Source organism: Equus przewalskii, chromosome 31 (assembly GCF_037783145.1).
Source record: "Equus przewalskii isolate Varuska chromosome 31, EquPr2, whole genome shotgun sequence".
NCBI lineage: Eukaryota > Metazoa > Chordata > Mammalia > Perissodactyla > Equidae > Equus > Equus przewalskii.
Genome location: NC_091861.1, coordinates 19,543,439 through 19,563,034, shown reverse-complemented (window position 1 = coordinate 19,563,034; position 19,596 = coordinate 19,543,439). Strand labels below are relative to the sequence as shown.

The 19,596-nt window shown below is 32.9% G+C and overlaps 1 protein-coding gene across 8 annotated transcripts in view; it reads left to right on the top strand.

Moving 5' to 3' along the window:
- Positions 1-19,596, top strand: part of BRINP3 (BMP/retinoic acid inducible neural specific 3) — a 394,820-nt gene that overhangs the window by 12,705 nt on the left and 362,519 nt on the right. For 6 of the 8 annotated variants that reach the window (XM_070602587.1, XM_070602593.1, XM_070602589.1 and 3 more), the window contains exon 2: positions 9,525-9,810. The exons of the other annotated variants lie outside the window; for them this stretch is intronic. In XM_070602587.1, coding sequence (XP_070458688.1) covers positions 9,575-9,810 — 236 coding nt within the window. In that variant the 5' untranslated portion in view covers positions 9,525-9,574. The remainder of the gene's footprint in view (positions 1-9,524; positions 9,811-19,596) is intronic. 8 annotated transcript variants of the gene reach the window in all.

The window sequence follows — 19,596 nt, the reverse complement described above, 5'->3', positions numbered from 1 at the left end:
CACTCCATTTCTATATGTAGATTATTTTAATCTTTATTTTAAAATGTCTTCTGTTTCACTGTTTTGATAGTCAAAAATACTAATTATTATAAATTTTCTGAAGCGTTGCTCATATTTTAGTTTAAAATTAGATTTTATAATCTAAATAGACTATTCTAAACCTCCTGCATCTGAAGTTTATTCTTTAGTCCTTGACCACTTTCTTTATGAATTAAGTAGGATCAGAAGCCTACCGAAGTGTTTTGTTATATAATCACATATGTTGAAGTACTGAGATTTTTATATTTAAAATATAAAGATCACCCAGGTGACTCTTGAACTTTGGGCTTTTGAGAATAATTTCCCTTAGGTGCTGGATAGAATTAAGGAATGGAGCTCAATTTCTCTTCATTTTTACTAATCAGTTCTTCCATTATGTAGTAGCATTTAACTTCCTATTTATTGGTAGGACAAGATTGTATTGACAGGATCAAGCAGGAGATTAGTTCTCTCCGCAGTATATACTCCTCAGAGGAATACTAACCCTCATTAAGATGGAAAACACTTAAAGCTGTAACTCAGAGGCACTGTATTGCTTGATCAGCTAAAATAAATAACGAGAATGACCCTCCGGAATACAGGCTTAGCAGAGTTAAATGACTAGAAAAACTCACTTCTAATGCCAGGCTTAACCTATACAACGTGATTTAAAACAAGGCAGCTCAGTTTTTGTGTTTTTTTTCAAAGACAAGAGAAAAAATACAATAGTCATGCGTTGCTAACATATCAATATAATCGCAGTCTCTTTTACAGTGAACAGCCCATAACAGCTCAAACAGCCCATAAAGTTAAAAAAAAAAATAAGGAGCATTCAATTCAGTGCACGTTCCAGAAACTTACTATATGCATTAGAGTGCATTAATCATTAGAGGCCACAGGAATTACTGGAACATAATTCCTGCTAGCAAGCCCTTCATAATCTGGTCCTACAAACAAAGGTGTTAAAAGAAGATAATACTAGCATATTGTGAAATTTTAGAAGATTCATGAATGGAAACCCATCCAGTCTACATTTATTTTAATAATTTTCAAACTACCATATTCAAAAGGATTTAAGGTTGTTATTAACCCACCAGGAAGTTCGTTGTCTTTAAAATTCAAAAGGAATGGCTAATTCAAATAAGAGTAAATTCCATTCTTTTTTGTATTCCCTGATTGGATGACCTCAGGTTTCTGTGAGGCCTGGAGTTGAATGGTATTTTTTTGCTTTAGGGATTATCAATATTTTTTAACTTTATATAAATTTGTTTTACTTTTTGGAGGGAAATTGAAAGAATTATCAATGCACAAGGAAAAGAAAAACAATGTTTAGTGTGATTCTTAGGTATACCCAGTGATAAGTTGTATAGCTAAAAGTCAGAATGACTTTCTTACCATTTCTACACATTACTGTTTATTTCAACAGATGCACAAAGATAAAGCAATCTTTTCTCTATACTTTTGGTGGAGTACAGAAAAGAGAGTGGCAAAATCCTACCTATTCATATGGAAAATGGCACACATTGTTAATGTATGCAAAACTATATCTTGAAAAGTTATTTGACATCTTTATGTAATAAAATGCAGAATTCTAGTCAATTAGGAATTCTACTCTATTTAAAAATTCATTACCTTTAAATAAACAGTGTCTCTAGACACTTAATCTATTAAGTAAGAACAATTTTAGGACATTTGAAGTCTAAAAGTATAGATCATACCTGGTATTTAACTAAAGTTGTAAATTAAAACATCATTACTAAAGTAATGATGTAAATTATTCAATAATTGAGCTGTCATTCATTTATTAATCTGACTATACTAAATATAGGTCATAAACATTCAAAGATGAAAATGCATATGCATATATGCATTTGGAAAATGATGCATTACGTTATCCCTATATGTTTGAATGTGTTCATCTAACATAGTACTTGATTTTCACTGCTGATCTAGAAAAGCAATGCCTTTAAAACTGTTTTTATAATATCCTGGGATCTTTCCTGAAATAGAGTACTATAAAATTTACATGTATGTATATTTTAGCTGTAGTTCTCAGTTTTCACAGTATTGTTCCTTAAAATAATACTTGTTAGAAATGATCCTTGTATTTTTGATATGATCTGGTATGTCTGAGAATATAAGAAAAGTGACCTTAATTAAAAATTTAGGACTGCATTTTAGCAAGATATTAAAGTCATCTCATTCCACATACATTTTTTGTCTCCCATTGTGAGATACCAATTCTGTTTTATATTTGTTGGGTAGGTTTTTTTTTCTTTAATAATACTATAAAGCAATTTATAATAACACTGAGTAATCTAGCCTATTGGATTAATCTTGCATTTTCTCTGACGGGAGGATAAGTAAATTAAATCAGTTTGACTATGATGATGTTTTTTAACCTGATAACACATGTAATCTGAAAAAACTGAAAAGTTCTGATTCTTTAGTTTATAGTACATGTCTTAAAAGATGTTAAATGGAATCACATTTGGTTGATTAAACTATAATCTTCACTGAAAACATTAAATTACACGAAGCAGACATACTTTGAAAACCTGTAACATGAAAAACTATATTATAAAAACCCATAATATGTCATTACTCAGATCACTTACTTATAATAGCCTGAGATAAAAATTTCTCATTTTAATTTTAACTTTATTTTCTGTTTCTATTATTTATATATTCCATTTAAAATTTTTATTTTCTTCAAAAGGATTTCATTAAGTGCCAACAAAAATCCTAAATAAATAACTTCAATCCGCAGTCAGTTCTAATTAGGTTGTAGTGTGGTGTTAACAGAGATAGCGTGCTTTTCCGTTTGACTTGAAGACCAGTGCCATTGAATCCCTGTTCGGCTGCATGTTTATTCACCTTGAACTTCAATCATTAAACAAGGAAATGATGATAATAATATATACCACATTGGGTTGCTGGGAGGTGAAAGAAGGAAATATTGTAAAGTGCTTGGCATATCAAAAGAGCTCCATAAAGGTTATTTTTGTTGTGAAGGAAATAAAAATAGTACATCATTTTCATCATTAATGTCTTTTTTTTCCCTATGAGGTTTGGAGGGACTTAAGTTAAAGTTATCTGTAGAACATGACTTTCCAAACCAAGAGGGGCAAGCTATTCAACTGCTGTTTCTATATTATTATTATTTAAATTCAAGAGTGACAACACAATGGAACATTCGCTATGCTCCTTAGTGAGAATAGGATGTATGTTTGTCTTTATCTGTGAACTCTGCTTCATTTGGTCTATTTTAGAAACTATGAATTATACAACATAAATGCAAAGATTTTGAGTTTTCCACAATTATGTACATGACCGGGGTAATTCCTTATAACTGTACCTAAAGCTAATAATTAATAATGGTGCTTTTATATCCTTGTTATTAACAGTTTTTGAATATTAAGAATGCTTTACCTTGATATTACTTGAACATACCATTTATGTTTATGGTTTGGACACCAAACCGTTACCTTAGAACACCATTTTCTTCCTTTCTCAACTGTTAAAGAGATTGTCATCCTGAGTATAGTTTGGATGCAAACCCTCTGTAAGTCTTTCTTTTTTCTTTCCATGTAGAAGGAGTCTCCTTAATCTTGCGGTCCATATCACGTTAATTATACCTGGATTTGGTTCTTAGTTAATCATCATTTATTCATTCACTCAATCAATACTTATTAAGTAACTATTTCAGTCACTTCCCTAACTGTACTCAGTTGTCATTAAAACAGGAACAGTCATTGTCCTCCTAAAACTAAGTCTAATTGGGAAGAACGGAGATATGCAGACAAATAGACAAAATATATAAATAAATATGCAATATAAATGTGCTATAATTGCTTATGTAATAGAATCATGACCAACCAACCTCGCAAAGTCATAGAAAGCTTTGTGGAGGAAGTGACAATCTAGTCTGAAGTTCAAAGATAGGTCAGGGTTGAGCAGTGAAGGGATCTACGTAGAAAGAATGGTTCAGGCAGAGTACACTTCATAAGCAAAGATCCTGAGGATGGGGGGAAAGTGAGGTGAACTCAAGGACTAAAATTATGACTGAAGCAAAGTGGTTGTCTGCTTGATAGTGGTGGTGTCATACCCACAGAGGGAGGATGTGGATGAAAAGCTAAGGAAGGGAAGATAATTTTATAAATTATTTTAAAGAGTTTGAGTGTTATCCAGAAGGCAAAAGGCACAATTACACAAATGAGAGTAGAAGAGTCGTACGTTCAGATTTAACTTTTTAATAAGATAATTCTGTAGTAAAAAGAACAGACTGGAAGAGCCACGTGGATGTTAAAAAGAACAATTATGGAGTTATTGTAGTGATTCACAATAGAGGGGCAATGGCGGTAGTATTGGGGGTACAGAATGACCCAGTCAAGTAAAGTGAGCGTGGAGAGAATATGATAGATTTGATTCTTAGGAGGAAGAACACATAGAACTTGGGAATTGGTTAGACGTGTGCAATGAGTGAAAAAGTAGAGGAAAGTAGGATTTGGGCTTAAGTATTTGAGTGAATAAAGTATCCTTTATGAGATAAGGAAACCAGAAAGAGAAAAATTTGGAAAATGTTGAATTTAGTTGACAGAGGTCTTGCTTTCTAACAGAGAGTATCACAGGGTGTGTTTCCTGCCTTCCATATGGCCTTCATTTGATTGTAAGTTTCTGAGGACAGAAATGGTATTTTTAGTGATACCTATGGTCCACTCCCATCTCAAAACATATCAGAGTATTTTGCACATTGTAGGTGATCAATAAGATTTACTCTATTATTTTGATTTTCTATAATAATAATTCTATCAAATAGGAATATAAACAATGAGTAACTAAGTGGACAAACATTTGAAAATATACAGTTAAAATATATTTAACTCTTCTATCATTTATTTGCTTATATAATGTTATATTTAATGAAGTTACTTCAGGGCTATCATTCATTCCAACATATAATAAAATAATTACCATTATTATGTAATATATGACAATATAATATGCTATATGCTTTAATAGATTCTGGGACTATTATGTATAAGTATATGTATTTTATAATAAAATGATTCTAATATTTATTCTTTAATAGAATACTATATAATATCTATTCCACTAAATTATTTGTGAAAATGTGGCTTCTAAGTAAATACAATGGCTTTGGGAATTGGAGATTTCATTCATTTTGAAAACTCAACTTTTTACACTTACAAGCTTCAGTATTAGTGATTATGAATGTTAAGGAGCTATTTTATAGAGCAATGTAGCAGTTGGTCAAGATAAGGAACTTGGAGAATGGTTATATGACCTTTGGCAAATCAGTCAGTTTTCTTTAGAGAAAGAATAGAATATGTGGTAAATATAAACAGTGAATCTAGCTGAGGAATATACATGTTTACTGTACTAGTCTCTCAACTTTTCTGTGGGCTTTACATATTTCAAAATAACAACATATCTTTAAAACAATTATTTATGAAACTTCTTTGCATATGCAAAATCACAAGTGTGTTTTATTCCCTGAGAAAATATTTTGGATGTGCTAGCAGCAAAAATCAGTCCAAATGCACATGTAGAAGAAATTATATAGCATGCAATGTCAATTGTTTAACAAATAGTAATCATTAGTATTGAACAACCAACTAGATATTGGATAATGAGATAATGTGGTCTAAAAGATGAGCCTCTGTATGACCCACTGCTTTAAAGGACCTTATGTCTAAGTCAGTGATACATAATCGTCTTTCTATCTTTGTGGTTTCAGCTTTACTAGTAATGGCCCTAAGTTTAGCTGCTTACTTCAGTAGGGACCTCTGAATGTCCTCAAAGGGAGTCTGTTCACTGCTTTTGTCATTGGCAATCTATATTATAAACTGAGTTCATTTTAATATTATAGGAAATATTTTATTTATGAATTTCCAATTCTTGATATGTCAATATTTGTGATAAAAGTAATGCACCAGCACCCTGGAATAGGATTACAGACAGCTAGTGAGGAGCAATAATTATATACTAGAATATATGTGTGAGTAGGTATATATATATATTTATATATACACACCTATATTACATAATATCTTATGTATTTATTATATATTATATACATTAGTGTATATTACTGTATATGTAACGTCCTTTTGTCATGCTTTCTTCTGCACAGATTTTCAAGGCCATTGCGTATTTGCAAATAATAAAGTATAAGATGCTAACGTTTCCAGTGAATTTTATTTTGTGAGTAACAGTTTGTTGTAAGAGCGGGCCATGTACTAAATACCTATTTTTTAAACAGTGTGATATTCCAATACTTATGGCTTCCTTTTACCTTATGCAAAGAAAAACTTGATCAATATCACTTTTTAGTTAAACACCACTTTTTTTAACGTGAACTCATGGTTTTCGTTTTGCTCTGTTTCTAATGTTTTATTGTTTTTTTCTTTCTTCAATTTCTTTTTAGTCTTCATAAAATGCACCCTTATATGTTCTGGAAAATGTTGTAGATTGCCATTGCCATTTGATCTGTTGGTCGCTTAGACACATATTCAGGAATAGTAGATTCAAGGTCATTTTTCACTTTCCCTGTATTCCAGGGAGTGAAATTGATGACTTCACTTATTAGTTTAGTAATTTTTATTTTCTTTCATCATGATTCCTCTTCCTTAGCAGTACCTGTAAGTTTAGCTGTTTACTTCAGTAGTGACCTCCAAATGTCCTCAAAGGGGCTTTATTCACTACTTTTGTCATTGGCAATCTATCTATAAAGTCAGCTCTCACACAAGGGTAGATATGGTTATTAACTCAAGCCAAATAAAGGAACCGATTCAGCCCATTCAGTAATAATTTAAAAATTAGTATTCATATGCAAGGGTGATTCAACTGTGCATTTACTGCTTTTGTGACAAACTAGGTGAATGAAGTCCTTTTGTTAGTGAAAATTGAGTCTAATGGCCACTTGTTCTGAGGAACTGGGGAAGCCAGCATCCTTGTCTTAATGTATTCTAACAGTGCTTTTCTCTCTGTTTTGTACCTCTTCGAGGCAGTTTCTCAAAGACAGCTTCAGTGGAACTGTTGGGTACCACACTTTTTCTATTGTACATCTCTTTAAAAAGATCTTATAATTATTTCAAGAAATCCTGTAAATTAAGTTAAATTTGGACAAGATTGATATCCACATGTACTAACAAACTATGCTTTAAGAAAAACTCATTTCTGAACAGAAGTGGAAACATGTACCCAAATTAGAAGTAGAAGAACCAAAAATAATTAAAACCTAATATTAACATTTTTAGGCAGTTCGTCTACACATAATTTAAGAAAATCTTTGCATCTTCCTTTGCGTTAAGATTAGGGAATATGAGGATGACGAAACATCTTCAACATACTTGATACAGGAAAGAATAAAAACTGTGGTTCTGGGTAACTATATCTTCAAAAATTATAGAATTTTAGAATAGGACCTTAAATGCCACGTAGGTCAATCATATCCTACTTTGTTAACACTTTGTGTCTTACAAACTCATGTGCTTAAGCTCAAGCGTTGGTATAATTTTATGGTATATAATTACATGATTTCATACCAGTATGAAATATACTTTGAAGCACTCCTAATGTCCTTACCACATGCTAGGCATTAGTCTCTGTGCTTTATGTAAGAAAATTTAATTTTTTTGTAACACTGATTAAATGTTGTTAGCTTGAATATATATGATCAGCAGAATAAAAGTGTGTGTTTAAGAAAAATTAGAAATAATTATTAGTCACAGGAGATGATAGTAAATGGTATAGCTCCCACATAACAAAACAATATTTACGAAATATTTATATTCTTCATCTGAATTTGAAGCTATGAGTTGAATCATTTGACAACACTATATTTACACAAATAATTGATGGAGATCCAGAATTTTCCAACTCTTATTCCAAAGTCTTCGTGTTATATGATATGATCCTTTGTTATGATAAATTATTTTTAAACTGTCTTCACTTATAAGACTTCCTATGTAGTTTACAAAAGAGGACATTTCTTAATCACTACAGTGCAGCAACTCATATGATTGGGGACACTCACATGATTGGGACAGCTCATATGATTGAGACAACTGATATGATTGGGGCAACTCATAGTAGTATGAGGGTATTGATCTTTTTAATTGTGTGAATCTGATGACCTATGTCAGCCATATTGTATCACTGTTTTGAGTTACTTCATATTTGCAAAATTATTGCTGTACATTTCTCATTATAAAAATAGTTCACGATTAAATTATGAATTATAGAGTTATAACTAGAAAGCAAATTAAAACTATTTGCCTTATCCAAACACTAGAGAAATATTGCAACTACTATAATTAAAATATTTTACTTAATACTGTGCATTTTTATTGCTTTCTAAAGAAATTTTGCTGACTAAAAACTCTCACAACTAAAACTTTTTTGTTAGAATTATATTTTGCATAGTTCTCTGTGCTATAAATAATAATATTGGAAAAGATTGGTGAGGGTGGAAAATAAAACTGAGTTAAAATGTCTGTGGAATATTTTGTGTAGCATATAGACATTGCATCAGTTGCTTTGTGTAATGTCATTTATACTATACCACACTGGGATTGCACCTCTTGTTACTTTATTTTGAATGCTTTTTTGAATAAATTAATGTATGTGGTTTCATAGTTTATGTATAATCTGCATTGTCTAGTTTGTGTGTGTATATGAATTTTGTAGGTATGCCTATTTATCTCATGAATAAGACAGATATGCACATAAAAGCTCCTAGAAATAATTTAATTATGATTCTGATTAAATAATCAGGGAAGTTTGTCCCTAGTAGAATAATGGGAAAAAAAACTTCTGAGCAAATACACACCTCCACTCCCATACCCCCCACACACATCCATCCATCCATTTACACAGAGAGAGATAGCTAGATGGACACACATGCACACGCACATCAACACAATTTTTTATTTATTTACGTATTCTTAGAGCCACAGTTTTAGTCCATGCAAGTTTATCTATATTATGGAAATGCTACCTGTATATCTTTAACTCATTTTTAAAGCATTTTTCAAAATAACGAAAGTACGTAATAAAATACATCTAGTATTAAAATTTATAGCACAATTTATGAAATAATTAAACATATTTAGCATTTGTTTTGAAAGTGTCCAATGTTATAAAACGTTTAAGCAAAAAAAAAAAGAATTATTAGTTGAAGATTCTGATAGTTCTTCCGTAGGCTTTCATGATGCACTGTGTCACGCTGTCATAATAAGGCCTCTTATGACTCAGTGACTTATTTTCCAATAAGTACAAAAAGACACAAAGTATGAAAGATATAGAACTTTGAAAAAAAAGAAATCGTTTCGGTTTACTTATTATTATTCACTTTGGCTATCGTCTAATTTAAAACAATGATATTAGATTTTTAAAAGAAGGCACTAGCCACCTCAGCACCTTACTTGCCAGCAAAGAATCTTCTAGGGGTTAACTAATTGCCTGTGTATTTTGTCTAGGTGTTGAGGGAAAGCTAAGAGAATGAAGGCTCTAAATCCCCAGTGGAAGCATGATATGGCGGAGCAGAGCTGGTGCTGAATTGTTCTCTCTGATGGCTCTATGGGAGTGGATAGCCCTGAGTCTTCATTGCTGGGTTTTAGCGGTTGCTGCTGTTTCGGATCAGCATGCCACAAGCCCCTTCGACTGGCTCCTCTCTGATAAGGGACCCTTCCATCGCTCACAGGAATACACAGATTTTGTGGACAGAAGCCGGCAGGGATTTAGCACAAGATACAAGATATACAGGTATGAAGCAAAGGGAAAGCAATTACAGAGATATCTTCCTTGAAGACTGTGTATAAATGAGTTTCTCTAAGGGAAAGTTTCAGATGGGAAAGGGTTATCATCAGAAGGGTTATTATTGCTATTCACCATAGTAGTGTTTTCTTGTTACTTAAAAGCATTTCTTGTAGATGTAACGTATCACAGAAAAACTAGATAATGGTGACCACTTGTGCATCACCCCCGAATTTAAGAATGCTACATTGCTTTAAAGTAAATTCCAATCAACTTTGAGGCTGAACTTGTCATTTTAAATAACCCACATTTTTAAATGAATTTTCTTGAATGGCATTTCCTTTCTTCCTTATACCAGCTATGTTACCTTTTTTAGCTTAAGTGGAAACGATATCTTCTACTAGTCACTGAGAAATTGAGTCCTTTTATCCTTTTTGGCCTAAAAGGTAATTGTACATTCAGAAGCTGGAGGAAATAGCAGTGGGATAAAAAGAAATAGCAGATAAATAGGACATAATAGCGAAGGCCAAGAAAAAGGAGGAGATTGAGATTTGTGGCCTTTAACTTTGACTGCTTTTCTATATTTGAAATTAAATAAGTCACACAAAAGGAGTCATATACTAAGCCCAAGAGACTCCTTGCTCCTCCCAAGCCCAGGGAATCTGTTAAATAGGGGAATGTACAAGTGGTTGCCTGAATGGATTAGCTTGCATTGATCTATGCCATAAAGAATCTTTCATGTTAAGTTATCAGTTTGGTTTGCTTCTTCATGATCCACGTTTACAATTCCTAGTGATTGGTGTAGCATTTATGTGGAAGCAAAACATAGTTTTGTATTTTTGCGTCTGTATCTATGTAGATCCTGTGCTATAAATATTTTATTTTATGTTGTATGTGCACCAGAGGGCACTCCGCTTCTGATCTGTATGCAGTCTTTTCTACAGCATTGTGAGAAATTTATAAATCCCATCAGCAATGCAGGTTTAAAGAAGAGATTGAGGGTACTGAGCAAGCTCCATGAAGCATCACGCAATTATTGCTGTGTTGTTGTTGTTTTATTTTTAATAAGCAATTCCATAGTCCAGGCAGCCAGAGCTGCTAAAAGACTTATTCTAATTTTTAAAAAAATGCAGTGACAAATATTAAAGATTTTCTTTCTGAAATGCAGAGGGGAAACAGTCAATCTATAATGATTGCAGCTGTATTCATTTTTCCATGTGTTCATTGGTTTAGCCAGCTTTCCATCACAAATTGTGTGGAGCCCCTTGAATTTAAGATTGTAAGAATGTCTTATGTTTCAGCATTCTGCAAGAGGATTTCTAACAGTCTGTCAAACAAACTGATGCCAGAGTACGTCTCCATGATTGTGGCATCTCTATTGGGAGGTTTGAGATGTTGGCTTGTATGTGATTGTTGTGGTTTGGCTTATCGGTGGATTGGTTGTGAGTTGCAAACACGGCTTGACATGTTTTCAGAGGTTCTAGGCTCAATGAAAGAGGCATTATTTGGCTCACCCTTGAAACCTTGCCTAACAATGCTATGATCATTGATGGTTGCTACAAAATGAACGATATAATATATTCATGAGGATTCCTTTGGTCTTGACACAGTGAGATATTTTATTTGTCCAACTAGTGTTTCCTTAAATTCCAGAGACTGCTATCCACCTATCCATCTGATATAATGGATCTGAGTTTTTCCTGGTGAAGTTAACCTTATTTTTGAGATATTAGAGAAGACTGAAATCCAAGGATTAGAATAGCTTTCTATATTTTTGTTTCTAATATTTGTTTTTGAAAAATGATTACTAGAGACTTTATCTTTCACAAATGTTTGCCCTAAAATACAGATTTTGTGAATATTTAAGACACACAGATGGAAAACCAGTATTTTTCCCTATTAATCACTAAATTTATCATTTTAAAAGACCGCATAATTTTGAAAAGCAATCAGCTGATTCTACCAGTGCTTTTTATTATTGCCATAAGCTCCTTCATGCAGAATATAGCATTGACGTACTTTCTGAAGGCATTAGTTATGAATGTAAAACATATTAAGCCTGTTAAAATAATTAGGTCAAATCTTCTTCAATTGTCTTTCTTCATTTTATCTCCTCTCCAGCAACATATTTTCTTTTTCACCTTAAATATAGAACAGCCAGATCATAACAATTGAGCATAACTAGGATCACTGTCAGGGCCTAAAGAAAAAAAAAGTGCCATTACATTTGACAAGGTGCATTTTTGTCAACTCATCAGGCTTACAGAGTATCTTCAAATTAAAGTGTATTGTAAGTATTTTTAGATTTTGTTCTGAAACTACACTATAACTTAAGAGGTGGTTATGTTCTGAGTAGATCAGTGAATTGGAGGATCTAGAATAAGCTTTCTAACACTTAACTTCTTATTTAGTTAAATATTAAACAGGGTTTTCAGCCAACTTCCCCTCTTAGCTAAAGGTTAGTAATAGAACCTAAGGATAGGCATTTTAAGTAAGTGCTCCTACTTCTAGAAAATGGGCTATGCCTGGAGGAGTTTTGTCCACTGAAGTCTAGAATAGGGGCCTACTTAGCCCCTGAATAAGTGATTGTAGTCATGATGTTCTAGAAACACCCTCAGGCAGTATGCACACCAGCAAATGCGTAATTCTTCCAGGCCGTGGAAATCCTCATCCTTTTAATAAATTACAAGAGCTCTGGACAGCGGACTCACTTTTAGAAACTCGAACTTAGACATAGTTGTCTTGAGCCATGAATATGAATTCTAAGGTCATAGAGTGGTGATTTTTATTCCCATAAAAGAGATGTTTCACAGGTATAAATCTTCAGATGTGGTAAAACAAAATTAAGATCATTCCCCCCCCCCCCCCAATTTCTACCATTTTTTGCTTAACCAATATGCAAGTGAATCATGGAGAAAATGATGATGCTTTTCTTATAATTTTTAAAAATAATATAGTCATATTACTGTAACTTAGCTTGCTTCCCCAGAGCATTATCCAAAGCAAACTTTGAATGAGAATAGGAGACAACTGAGATAAACACTGTGCTTTTTAGCTAACTTCCCTGAAAAAATTATATTTAAAAAATGACTTGTAAAGGACAAAATAACCTAGAAAAAGATAAACAAATATATGGACACTTCATACATGGCTGGGGTATAATGAAATAGTACATGAGAAAGGGTGAACTTTTGAATAAATGGTTCTGCAATTTGTGCATCTATATGAGAAAAGCAGAAATGGCATCTCTTCCTCACACCGTATACACAAATCTACTTTATATAGAATCAATATTTAAATAGAAAAGGGAAAATATTAAGTTTTTAGAAGAAAACAGAGGAAAATACTTTCACGATACTGAGATATGTAAGGATTTCTTAAAACACAGGCATTAAACATCAAAAAAAAGTACTGATCAATTAAGATATATTAACATTAACAGGACTATAGCCACCAGTAGCAGTGGTGGATGAACCCCGTAAACAGAATGTTAAGTGAAAGAAACACAACACAGGAAAAATTTGCACACAAAGTGATTCTATTGTATGAAATTCACAAAACAGGCAAAATTAAATCCTTGTTGTTTAGGGATGCATACATAAAGATGGTTGGTAAAACCTAAAGAAAGCAAGGAAATCGCTATACCAAATGTCAAGATAGTGGTTATCTCTATGAGGACAGGGGAAGGATGGCATTTTTAGGGGAGAACATGAGGATTTCGAAGATAATGACAACACTCAATTTCTTACACTGGGTAGTTGTTACACTGGTTTTCTTTAGACTTTAAGTCTATATTTTAGACAATTATTCATATGGATTTTACGTCTCACAGCATAAAAAATTTAAAAAGTAAGTAAATATTGTGTCAGCTTTGAATTGAAAGGCTGGAGTCCTTAAATGAAGCAGATTAATTCTTCCTTTTTAAATATTCTCGAATTTAATATTTACTATTAAAGTTTATTCAACACTCTTAAATTCCATAGAAATGTTCAATTATATAAGCAACATATACCCCATTATATTTTAATATCCATGCATGCATTCATGTACAAAAATAAAATTTTTGTTTGTTGCTTGTTGTTTACAAAGCCTTCCGTACTTTTTATATATGATTTTTACTACAGCTTTCTATTGATAGTGTTATTATATCAATTTCAAAAAACTAACATTCAGCGATTTTAAATAGTATGTCTACAAATAACAAACAGTAAAAAATAATTAAACCCTATGTTTCTGAATTTAAATTCAATGACCATTTTACCATCATTAAAAAAAAACAAAAACAAAAGGCCCCATAGATAATTGACTACACCTTTGGAATTAAATATTCGGATCTTTAAAAACTAAATCCGTTGCACCACTCTTTCTTCTTTTTATGTTTTCCTGTATTATTCAGTTTTGCTTACTAAATATATCCTACCTAATATACATTTTGTGTTGCTGGAGACCTAATAAAATTGTGTTAGACTGTTACAGTCAAGGTTCCCAATGAATCAGGCTTCCCCATCTCAATGACCTCATGTATTCCCTCGCTCATTGACATTGGGCTTGGTCATGGACTTCGCCTCAGTCAATGTGGCATCAACAAATATGATGCAAGTTCAAGCTTATGAAGTGCTTGTGCACTGGGCTTGCCCTGAATCTGATCTGAAACCACTCTGTGAAGAAGTTCAGACTAGACTACAGGAGGAGGAGAGGCCAAATGGAGCAGAGAAGAACCAGGCCAGTTGAAGTTCTCTGGACATGATAACCACCAGACAATAACAATCACCAGAGAAGTGAGTGAGGCCATCTTAAAATATTCAGCCCCTGCTGAACTGGTGGAAAACTGAAAATATGCAAGGGATCCCAGACACACCAGAAGAACCAATCAGCTGAGCACAGCCAATATTGCTCATTCTCTCCCACAACCATTAACAACAACAACAAAAATCTTTTTCAAGCCTTTAAGTTTTGGGAAGGTTTTCTGTGTACCACATATAATTGACACTAGCATTCTTCATCAGGAATATAAATTGGATAGGCATTTATTAATGATATCTTAAATAATATGAAATGCTAAAGATGGTAGCATTTATAAAGAGCTTCTTTATTAAAGAATATACATTTTTAAAAGAAAAACTGAGGGGATTCTGGTTTAAAATGTCATCTAAATAGCAATTCCTGACACAGTCACTTCAAATTTCCTACTAAAATACCATTAATCCATTGGGCGGAGGGAGATGGAAATTCATAACAACATAATAACGATTTTTATTTTTACTTTATTTGTCTATTTTTGACTGAGAAAGATTCACCCTGAGCTAGCAACCATTGCCAGCCCCCCCCTCCTTTTTTGCTTGAGGAAAATTAGCCTTGAGCTAACATCTGTGCCCACCTTCCTCTATTTTTTTGTATGTGGGACACCTCCACAGCGTGGCTGGTGAGTGGAGTAGGTCTGTGCCTGGGATCCAAACCCGTGAACCCAGCCCACCAAAGTAGAGTACACGGAACCTTAACCACTCGGCCATGAGGCCAGGCCAAACATTAACTATTTTTAATACACAACTTTCTGTCAGAATGTGAGAGCCATTTCATAGTTGTAAGAATCAGTGATTAGCAAACATTTTAATGCTTAAGATAAAGCAAACCTAATAGTCGTGTCAAAGGTGACACTTCTCTTAAACATAGTTGGGAACTACATCGCTACTATCAGCTACCTATTCAGAAACCCAGAGTTGATGCCTAATAAAGCAGCCCTCTCTCTCCTGTAGGACCCTACTTTGTGCTGTAACCCAGAGTATAAATTCAATTTCTCTCTTTCCCACCACTTTTGGAGATGGTAGTTCCCAAGAATAACATGGCAGGTAGACAGTGGCCAGATCATTACATCCCATTCAATATTTGAGACCTACTTATACTAAAGACTCATTCATTGTTTATTTAAATTCTAATTTAACTGGTTGTCATGCATTTTATTTGCTAAATCTGGCAAATCCAAGAAGAAATAAGTAATTACTGACGTTGATGATAATGTATCAATGACAAGGACTCTCAGAAGTAACTAGGAACAGGAAGAAAGAGAGCCCTGAACGCAGTCAGTTGAGTTTCTCATGGACTTTCTTGTACAGACTATCAGAGAAATTAATGCCCAGGTAAATCTTGGCTTAGCAGCCTGAGAACTAAGCCCAAACTCTACAAATCAGTGCATTCTCCAGCAAACCAAACAGCGAATGGGCAAAAGTGAGTCACACACTGTGTTTCTTAGCAAAATCTAGGTATTGATAGAGCTCTCTTTATTCCACATGACATAAATAAAATAAAACCGTAATAGCATCTTGGGGCTTGTAGTGTATGACAGTGTGTCTGTCACACTGTAGGGACACCATGCGTATTGAAGGATGAAAGGAACAAATAAAAAAATGGCAGGAGTAAAGGAATAAAGAATTATCATAAAGATTCAGTGAAAGAGATCACCTCTTTATGATCCCTTGTCCCCAACATACATGTACACAAGCGGATACACACATACACACCTGGTGTTCTCAATATGTTGTAAGAAACTGTGACGTCTGTGAAACAGAAGAGATGCTAAGGAAAGAATTCTTTGAAAAGAAAAAGGAATTGGGTAAGATAAGGTAATAATGTAAATAAAATGCAGCAACAGGAATAAAATCCACATTAAAAACCATCACATAGAGAGTTAAGTGTAAAAATTGCAAATAGGGTTATGAAATTGCATGGAACTGTTAAAATATAACTCTTGGAGGAGACAATATTTAATGTGAAAGATAGAGATTAAGTTTAAATCATCTGGGTTTATAAGCTCAGATGATATACATAAATACCTAGAAGAAGGGCCAGGTTAAAGCTTGAGTAAAACCTTTAAAAAAAATTAAGTGGAGAGTTGAAATTTACATTTATTTAAATGCTGAAAGTAGGAACTGGAAAAATAAGTTTCAATGTTATTGCAAACCTTAAGGGTAACAACTGGTAGATGCAGAAAGCATCATATATCTCTTTACACTCCCTGCTATCCCTAAAAATAAACACATAAAAGTCAAAAATTAAATGAAAAGGATAAAAATAACTTCAAATAAGGTGACTATAGAAAAACCAAAAATAATGTAATAAATGTAAATATTTCAAGCTCTAAAAATAATTACTTGAATGCATTCATTTGAATATGCTACTTGTCACAAAGTTACCTACAGCAAAATTACACCTGACGTAAAACGTATAGAGATGATCAATTCTCTTAAAATCCGTATAATACTATCTACTGAATAGAATATTATACGAAATCTTCTTAAAGAAATTGACAAACACATAACTGTGACATGAAATTTTAATCTGCCTTTCTTATTCTTCATGGATGAAACAGACTACAGAAAAAGCAATATAGGAGTAGGAAATGCAGATTATTTGAGTATTGAATTCAGTACAATAGTACCAATATACAGAATTTTGCAGCAAAGATGTAATATATGTCTTCTTAAAAATAAACATGGGATATTTATAAAATTTGATTTTATTCTAACCCACACAATAAAAAATTTCAACACAATATATCCCTACATTTTATTATTTTGTGTGTGTGAGGAAGATTGGCCCTGATCTAACATCTGTTGCCAGTCTTCCTCTTTTTGCTTGAGGAAGATTGCCACTGAGCTAACATCTGTGCCAATCTTTCTCTATTTTGTATGTGGGATGCCGCCACAGCATGGCTTGATGAGTTGTGCGATGTCTGCGCCCAGGATCCAAACCTGCAAACTCCAGGCTGCTGGAGCAGAGCGTGCGAACTTAACCATTACGCCGCCGGGCTAGCCCCCACCCTACATTTTAGAGTTCTTGAAATCTTACCACATAGCCTTGAAACTAGCTATTGGGAATATAAATTTAAACAAATTGATTCAGTCATTTGCTCATAAAATTGAAAATTCAAAAAGATTTCTTGACATTAAATATGATTTTATTTTCAAGGATATTTAATACTATGAGAAATTCTTTCCTACTCTTTCAAATGCAAAGTTAGATAAAACAAACACAATACCCCAAAACTTAAAAACAGAAAATAGGGCTCAAATGATTTTTCTTTGATCTTCCTGTTTTAAAGTATAAATATGCACAGTAAAAAGACTACAAGAAAATGCATCTAAATATTTGCTTTATCTCTTGTTGGAGTTTTATCGATTTTTCGGCATATTTTATAAAATGAGTACATATAATTCTGATGATCAAGCAAAATATTAAATGCCATCAAAAATATTCAGATAAGACATGTTACTTGAAAAACCACTTCCAAATAAGTAACAGTGAAATTATGAGGACTTACCAGGATTATTTAAATTTAAAAATAAAGTTAGAGAAATGAAGTATATTCTCTCCTTGAGCCTTAGCACCTATTTTTAAAATAATTATAATAAAACAACTTTATACCATAAAGAAGAACTATAAAATGTCAGAAGTGTTTTATGATACATATATATAGTGTAGAATAGGAAAGGGAAGGATATGGAACTAAATACTGTGTTATCATTATGTGACTGTGCTTGCATGTGTTATGTCATGTCATCCTCCAAACAACCCCAAGATCGTAATTCCCATTTTACAGATTAACAAATAAAAACGGAAACCTGTTGCCCTTCTCTTTACTCCTACTGTCCCTAAATATCTCTTCATGGCACGAAGATATCGCAGTAAAATCACCTGTTGATTCCTCTTAATTATGAATGCCTTGAAAGTAGGACATTTCCATCTTCCTATTTTATTTTTCTAAATTTTACACACCTTGGTAAATTTTATTTCCATCTTCCTATCCGTCGTTATATTCCTAGAGCAAGCCAAATGTTCACTCATCGCAGGCATTGGCTTCACAACTGGGGTTGCTTGGTTTCAAAGCCAACACTCATAGCACCGAAATCTCCGCTCTTGACTGTAAGCAAGGAGCCATGAATAGTTTTCTGTCGTTGTCGCTAAGCGACTCTGTTACCTCCGATTTATAATTGAATTTCTCAGCTCTCAGTATCCTCATTTGTAAAATTAGCGAGGCACTAGATCTCTAAAGATCCTTTGAGTTATCAAGTCCAATGCCTGCAATTTCAAAAGCCAAATGAGAAAATATCAGAACAGATAGATAAGATTAAAACGAAAATCAAATGTGGTTATTTCTTCTACCTGCATTCTCCTGTCTTTTGCAAAAGTCACTTCTAAATACGTCTTTTAAAATAATATCTAAAACTCTCATATTACTCTGCGTTCATGCATATCTGAACATAAATTTTGTAATAAGCTCTTCTCCCCACAGGTCCAATTGTTTTCTGTTTCTTATACGTCATATTAAAGAGGCTATAGTGGGAAAGAAGCTATTTTTCCTAGTAGATTGATTTTCTACAAATCATTCCATTAGTCTGTTAGCTCATTTTACAGTGCGCTGATAAATTAGGGAGAGAATTCTAGGTAGTGATTTTACACATAAATAGCTTAAATTAATTGAATGCATTTCTTCCATAACTCTATTTAGTTACATCTCTAATTTTGAGTATAAATCATATAAATGTAAAATTTTGTTATTTAATTCTAATTCACCATCAAATATACATAAGGATTCATAGTTTAAATGTCCTTTAGTTGACATTGGAAAATTTCAGTCAGTAATAAAATAGAAATATTAATTCAACGGTTCAGGAATTATAATCCACTTTCAGAAAATGCTGTTCTTAATGGGGATTGTATATAATTTCATGGTTATAAATAAAAGACACGTTTTGTAACAATTAATAGAATTTATAAGTAATAATTTTTAGTCTAATAGTG